Source organism: Oncorhynchus keta, chromosome 13, assembly GCF_023373465.1.
Source record: "Oncorhynchus keta strain PuntledgeMale-10-30-2019 chromosome 13, Oket_V2, whole genome shotgun sequence".
Taxonomy (NCBI): Eukaryota; Metazoa; Chordata; class Actinopteri; order Salmoniformes; family Salmonidae; genus Oncorhynchus; species Oncorhynchus keta.
The window spans coordinates 5,368,019-5,375,642 of record NC_068433.1 but is presented as its reverse complement, the minus strand read 5'-3'; the positions used below and the strand labels follow the sequence as shown (position 1 = coordinate 5,375,642).

The window sequence follows — 7,624 nt, the reverse complement described above, 5'->3', positions numbered from 1 at the left end:
CACCCATCCCCTCCTCCTCCTCCTCCTCCATCCCTTCCTCTTCCCTGTTATATCTGTCTAGGTGTAATTCCCCCCCGGACCTCATGGGGGCTCCACCAGGCTGCAGCAGGTGGTGGATAAGGGGGTAGGAGGGGTTGGCTCCAGGGTAGGGTGCACCGTGCCCCCCTCCAGAGGGTGTGAGGTGTCTGGGGAGGTCAAGGGCGGTGGAGGGGTCAGGGTAAAGGTCAAAGGGAGAAATCAGGGAGGACTGACGACCAAACAGATCAGAAGGGGAATCCATGGAACCTTCTATTCTCCTCGTCGATGACTGTTTCTGGAAAGAGAGAAAATATTAAACTGGTTAGAAATCAAGTTTGTGATTTAAAAGTGATAGGAACAGCATTGTGACCGTACCTTACACCTCACGTCAGGCACCTGGAATACTCAGGTGTGACGAACTGAATGTTTCAGAGAAAATGGCCACTAAACACTCACTTCAGTGAAGTATGGCAGTTAAATTCTGTTTATTCAGATGTTTTACCCCAACAGTGCACCCCCACCCCCCCCCCACACACCCACGACAGAGAGAGATGACAACAGTGGAGGTAGAGCGGTAGCAGTGTGAAAGCAGTAGTCCTACTTGACAGTGATAACAACACACACATTTCACTGTACTTCTATCACATATAGACAAACATGCCGGACAGGCAGGCAGGCAGGCAGGCAGACACACACACACACACACACACACACACACACACACACACACACACACACACGACATTTTAAATATGATTTTAATCTAGCTATAATCCATAAATTCATTCAACTAAATGTGTGGCAGTTTAACCCTACAGCGAACAGGTCACATCAGTCACCATGGTTATTATAATTCCGTTGCAACATTAACTATATAATCCAACAGTTTAAAAATAGGTAAATATCAATTATTCAAATTCGATCTCTTTTCACAGTCGTGTTCGTTTGGGTGTCACTGACGAGGCTAATACCTATTGGGTCCGTCCGTAAAATGGGGTCGTCATTGTAAATAAGAATTTGTTCTTAACTGACTTGCCTAGTTAAATAAAAAGGTTAAATAAAACATACATTTAATAAAAGTCTGTACATTGCAATATTAATGTCCAATAGGTCCAAATAGAGGTGATTTCCCACAATCAAAGTCCAGCAATATAAGCAACAATGCTAATATGAGCTACAATGCTAATATGAGCTACAATGCTAACATGAGCTACAATGCTAACATGAGCAACAATGCTAACATGAGCTACAATGCTAACATGAGCTACAATGCTAACATGAGCAACAATGCTAACATGAGCTACAATGCTAACATGAGCTACAATGCTAACATGAGCAACAATGCTAACATGAGCAACAATGCTAACATGAGCAACAATGCTAACATGAGCAACAATGCTAATATGAGCAACAATGCTAATATGAGCTACAATGCTAATATGAGCTACAATGCTAATGTCTGTGCAAACTCTTCAAAGTTGTGATCTTTGGGTGTCACTGAATAGGCTGATACTCCATTTCATGGAACCAAGATCCATGGCTAAAGCTGTACAGTGCATACAGTATGCCCCCAATGCAATTCCTTGTCTAGTTAAATAAAAAGATTAAATAAAAAATAATATACAATTATTAAGTCCACAGTGCGATTAACTGATTTGTCCTTTTCTGTCAAGTTAAAATGTGTTTTGTTTAATTCCAAACGTGTTATCTAGTCCAAATATGGGCATGATTCCACTTGTTTTGTTTCCGTTTGCATCAGTTTCAGTGCAGGTAGTCTAGTGTTAGGGGGTGGCAGGCTAGCCTTCGTTTGTTTATTTGTTTATTTAGGAGGCTGCTATTCATCTGATTGATAAAGTTGCTGAAAAAATGAAGGCCGAGTGGTTAGACTGTAGGGGGCAGGTAGCCCAGGTAGCCTAGTGGTTAGACGGCACTATCTTCACATAGGCCTGTGGCAGTGCTGGCCTGGCTGCGGAGAACAAAGGTATCTCCAGGTTACCCCGTTTTCCCGTGTGGATGAACGTGCATCGAAAACTTGGTGTCGTAATCTCAGGCCACTGCTGCTACAAGTTACACGTTGGTGAACGGATACTTTTGCTAGCTATTCATCTGATTGATAAAGTTGCTGATATATAAAAAGCTGAGCTGAAAACAGGGTGGTAGGTTTGTTGATGTGTTGCTAGCTGACAACAGGGTGATAGGTTTGTTGATGTGTTGCTAGCTGAAAACAGGGTGGTAGGTTTGTTGATGTGTTGCTAGCTGACAACAGGTTTGTTGACAGGGTGGTAGGTTTGTTTTGATGTGTTGCTAGCTGAGCTGAAACAGGGTGGTAGGTTTGTTGATGTGTTGCTAGCTGAAAACAGGGTGGTAGGTTTGTTTTGATGTGTTAATAGCTGAAAACAGGGTGGTAGGTTTGTTGATGTGTTGCTAGCTGACAACAGGGTGGTAGGTTTGTTGATGTGTTGCTAGCTGAAAACAGGGTGGTAGGTTTGTTGATGTGTTGCTAGCTGAAAACAGGGTGGTAGGTTTGTTGATGTGTTGCTAGCTGCTGCTAAAACAGGGTGGTAGGTTTGTTGATGTGTTGCTAGCTGAAAACAGGGTGGTAGGTTTGTTGATGTGTTGCTAGCTGACAACAGGGTGGTAGGTTTGTTGATGTGTTGCTAACTGAAAACAGGGTGGTAGGTTTGTTTGTTGATGTGTTGCTAGCTGAAAACAGGGTGGTAGGTTTGTTGATGTGTTGCTAGCTGAAAACAGGGTGGTAGGTTTGTTGATGTGTTGAAAACAGGGTGTTGGTAGGTTTGTTGATGTGTTGCTAGCTGACAACAGGGTGGTAGGTTTGTTGATGTGTTGCTAGCTGAAAACAGGGTGGTAGGTTTGTTGATGTGTTGCTAGCTGACAACAGGGTGGTAGGTTTGTTGATGTGTTGCTAGCTGAAAACAGGGTGGTAGGTTTGTTGATGTGTTGCTAGCTGAAAACAGGGTGGTAGGTTTGTTGATGTGTTGCTAGCTGAAAACAGGGTGGTAGGTTTGTTGATGTGTTGCTAGCTGAAAACAGGGTGGTAGGTTTGTTGATGTGTTGCTAGCTGACAACAGGGTGGTAGGTTTGTTGATGTGTTGCTAGCTGACAACAGGGTGGTAGGTTTGTTGATGTGTTGCTAGCTGACAACAGGGTGGTAGGTTTGTTGATGTGTTGCTAGCTGAAAACAGGGTGGTAGGTTTGTTGATGTGTTGCTAGCTGACAACAGGGTGGTAGGTTTGTTGATGTGTTGCTAGCTGAAAACAGGGTGGTAGGTTTGTTGATGTGTTGCTAGCTGACAACAGGGTGGTAGGTTTGTTGATGTGTATTATCAAAAATATAATGTTATTTGTCATGCGTCAAATACATCAGGCGTAAACGTCACAGTGAAATGCTTACTTTACTTGCTGGAAGCAAGCCTCAACCTGGATGCAGACAAATCTCCTGCCTTAGATGCAGCCATACATCTCCATCAGGCTCCAAGAAATCATTAAATCTATAGCTGTTAAGTAACATAATAGAACATTGTAATATTCTAAAGTAATGTAATGACCTGACTAGATCATAAATGAACAATTGTCCAGACAGAGGCTTGAGTTTACGAATTGACGGTTTATTACACCAACTTTACACAGGCTACTGTTTGGGCCGTAGCACACGCCAAATAGATGACAGATAACCCACAAGCCAATCGTGACCTTCTCTTGTGAAACCCAGACGTAAGAGAGAGAGAACAAAGGCTGAACCTGGTCTTAACTTCCAATGCTCCACCCCCTGCCCAACCCCCTCCACGCCACTCCGCCAACCACCAGGATGCCCGGCATCAGAACATTCCAGGCATTCCCGTGATTGGCAGATAGCAGGTTGATTGACAGGTCGGACCCCGCGAACACCGGGTACTGGTCAGTACAACACAACCACCTCCTAGCCTAACACATAACACACAGCTGTCTGTGCGGGTCGCTACAGTAACATAATAGAACATTGTAATATTCTAAAGTAACATAATAGAACATTGAACACTGCTAATCTGTTATTTATATTATGGCACCACGTCTCATCTCACTAAGAATTGCTATGGCGAACAGCAAATTCCACTATTGTGGCTAATCCTTATTGTGGCTAGCTTCATAAGGGACTTCTTCCATCATGGCAGCATCTTCCTTATTTGACTGTGGTTAGCTGCTAGTTTAGCTGCTAGGTTAGCTGCTAGGTTAGCTGCTAGTTTAGATGCCTGTGATTGTTGAGACCTAATTTTGCAGCCCAACTGCTTCAAAGATGGATGTATAGAATTAGCCTAGCTAGCTTGCTAGCCTAATTTACATCCCTCTTAAATTAGGTATCCACGATGGCTTAATTCAGAAAGTAGGCGACACCTCAGAGTTACATCTGAAAGAGGGTTGGCAACAACACCTCCTCCACACTGACTCTTAACACAGGTGCACCCCAGGGGTGTGTCCTCAGTCCTCTGCTGTACTCCCTTGGGGGCCCCCCAGGGGTGTGTCCTCAGTCCTCTGCTGTACTCCCTTAGGGGCCCCCCAGGGGTGTGTCCTCAGTCCTCTGCTGTACTCCCTTAGGGGCTCCCCAGGGGTGTGTCCTCAGTCCTCTGCTCTACTTCCTGTTCACCAACGACTGTGGGGTTTTGCACGACGCCAACTCCATTATCTAGTCTCCATGACGACACCACGGCTGTAGGCACGATAACCAACAACGACGACTCAGCCTATAGGGAGGAGGTAAGTGAACTGACATTGTGGTGTCATGACACCAACCTCTCGCTCAACGTCAACAAAACAAAGGAGCTGATTGTTGACTTCAGGAGAGGGGGGGGGGGACATGCTCCAATCCACATCTACGGGAGTAGAGAGAATCACGAGTTTTAAGTTTCTCAGTGTCCACATCACAGAGGACTTGTCATGGATCAACAACACCACCAGTCTTGTCAAGAGTTTGCAACAGCGTCTCTACTTCCTAAGGGGGCTGAAGAAATTTGCCATTCCACCCCGGGTACTTATTTTCCACCATAATTTGCAAATAAATTCATTAAAAATCCTACAATGTGATTTTCTGGATTTTTTTTCTCATTTTGTCTGTCATTGTTGAAGTGTACCTTTGATGAAAATTACAGGGCTCTCATCTTTTTAAGTGGGAGAACTTGCACAATCGGTGGCTGACTAAATACTTTTTTGCCCCACTGTATATACCTATATATATACACTTATTACTCCCCCCCCCAATACACATGTAAATGTTGGACTATAAATTGTGCCTTCCTGTATTATACTTTGGCTAAAATATTTATTATATTCTACTGAGCCTTTAACTTTGTTTGTATTCTTCTCTTTTATTTAGTACTGTTGTTGCATTGTCGAGGAGGAATCTGCAAGTAAGCATATCATTGGACCACGAATACCATGCGTATCCTGTAAATACGACTAATAAAACTTGACTAGCTAATGTGATCTAGCTAACATGAGCTAGCCAACACGCATTGCTTCTGACACATGCCACGATCCTGCTTGCTTCACATCTGACAGATATTTAGCTATCGTGGATAGCTAGATAGTCATATTTTATGATACTTGAAGTTTAGTTCATTATCTAGCTAGCTAGCTAGCTAAGTGTATAATTTAGATTCTGACTATAAAACGCAGCTAGCTAGCTACTTAAGTGTAAAATGTAGTGACTGTAAAACGTAGCGAGCTAGCTACCTAAGTGTAAAATGTAGAGTGACTGTAAAACGCAGCTAGCTAGCTACTTAAGTGTAAAATGTAGAGTGACTGTAAAACGCAGCTAACTAGCTACCTAAGTGTAAAATGTAGAGTGACTGTAAAACGCAGCTAGCTAGCTACCTAAGTGTAAAAATGTAGTGACTGTAAAACGCAGCTAACTAGCTACTTAAGTGTAAAATGTAGAGTCTGACTGTAAAATGCAACTAGCTAGCCAGCCAACTCGACTTTCAGTTGTAGCCAAGCTAGTTATCTTGTAACATTAGCTTACCGTGCTTTTCTGTCCAACTGGACATTCCTCTCACCAATCCCGGCCGACTCCTTCTCACCTACTCCCGTCTCTCGGTCTTCTTCTAGGTTCAAAACCATATGGCTGTAGCCCAGTGTCTTATTGTTAAAAGAAATCCACCCATAACACTGCTACCTGGTGTAGCTAGTCAGTCAATGGCTCAGTGTTCCAAAGTTTTTCACCTGGATTCTACGTCAAGCAAGGACAATGTTCCATTTGTGTGTTTTCACGTTGCGTGTTTCGCCACAGCAGCATAAAATAGATTTTATCTCCAATTTCTAATGTCGGGAAAAAATAGTGACACTGATACATGTATGCTCTACACATGATTGTTTTTTTGGGGGGGTGGGAGGTGCTAATGTTAAACATGATCTTTAAAATGTTGAACACCGTTATGTCATACTGAACGCAGCCCAGGCAAGTGCAACGGCACTGTGGCATTGATCAACCAATGGTGTGTTAGATAACAGCCACATATGTTTGGTTGACGCCCCCCTCATTATCATATTGGCGGAAGAAATACAGAAACAAATCATATAAATTAAAATAACAGAAATAAACTGCTATTAATTATTCATCCGTGTGCATTCATTCATCTGTTTATATGAGCATTTATTTATGTATTTATCTATTTGTGTGCTTTCATTCATTTCTAATTATGCCAGGTTTAGTCCTCCATAATGAGCAGCTGCCACCCATTAATTATCGGTGCACGTACAGTATGTCGCAGTTGATAATAGGCTAGGCTACATAAACATGGACGGACACGCGCACACACAGGTCAGTGCACTCACAGCAAAGGACATACGGAGTAGTCAAAGTGTAGACAAACCAAAAGTAGAATTGACTTAAGACAATAACTCACTCAATTGGATAACACCCCGCACGGAAACCGACTCTTCTCTCTCTCTGTGTGAGAACGTTAGAACCGGTTAGTTCTGAGGTGCTCCTCTTCCCGTTTTATCTGTCTGCAACCGCTCCTCTCGTGCCCTTCTGTTTGCTCTGGTCAGTGCATCCGCTCCGCAGGAAAGCAAAGCCCTGCGCGCTGTGTTTCCTGTTATTGCTGCTCCTCGTTGTCAATCCCCCTCTCTCTTTCTATCTCTAGCTTCCTAACATACAGTATCTCCCTGTGACATCCTCACACGCTTTGAAAAGGTGCGCGAGGGCGGGCTCGCGAGCTGTTGTCCACTTCACGGCACGGTTGGCATTAACCCCCTTGTTCCCTATCTCCTTTTTCTCTCTGTCCATTATGTAGACTAAAGTATAGCTACGTGATAGTTCATCCTCTTAACGACTTGCCGAAACTGAAATTCACTACCAATACAAAATGGTCCAAGGCAAAGTATTATTCTTTTTTAAAAGGACACTACTTTAAAATATATATTCTTAAAATCTTGCAAAATATATTCCTTAATTTGATGGGACATAAAAACACACATATATATATATATTGTGGCTGTAGGACTGAGGGTATATCCAAGGGGTAGTTAGTTACTGGGGCAACTAAACTTCATACTCACTCTCCACGTGGGCAGATATCCCAGTAGTGGAATCCTGGCTCCTGTCCTATCACAGA

The 7,624-nt window shown here is 43.2% G+C and overlaps 1 protein-coding gene and 1 long non-coding RNA gene across 8 annotated transcripts in view; one reads left to right on the top strand and one right to left on the bottom strand.

Annotated features, from left to right (window-relative positions):
• The window catches only part of LOC127906653 (prospero homeobox protein 1-like), an 11,795-nt gene extending 4,390 nt beyond the window's left edge, over nt 1-7,405 (bottom strand). The window contains exons 1-3 of one of the 2 annotated variants that reach the window (XM_052459130.1): nt 6,914-7,405; nt 6,031-6,132; nt 1-313 (exon numbers count right to left, since the gene is read on the bottom strand). The exon at nt 1-313 is cut by the window's left edge and continues 1,409 nt beyond it. In XM_052459130.1, the coding sequence (XP_052315090.1) occupies nt 1-280 (280 nt within the window). In that variant the 5' untranslated portion in view covers nt 281-313; nt 6,031-6,132; nt 6,914-7,405. The remainder of the gene's footprint in view (nt 314-6,030; nt 6,133-6,913) is intronic. The other variant, XM_052459129.1, reaches the window with a different exon arrangement.
• LOC127906654 (uncharacterized) lies at nt 2,248-3,430 on the top strand. Of its 6 annotated transcripts, XR_008062237.1 has the most exons (7): nt 2,252-2,284; nt 2,495-2,540; nt 2,584-2,659; nt 2,740-2,777; nt 2,812-2,887; nt 2,926-3,039; nt 3,154-3,430. It is a non-coding gene; the product is annotated as an uncharacterized LOC127906654 (long non-coding RNA). The 6 variants fall into 6 exon arrangements; XR_008062238.1 differs by having other exon boundaries at nt 2,850-3,039; XR_008062235.1 differs by lacking the exons at nt 2,584-2,659; nt 2,740-2,777 and having other exon boundaries at nt 2,248-2,284; nt 2,812-3,039.
• Nucleotides 7,406-7,624: the final 219 nt, after the last annotated feature.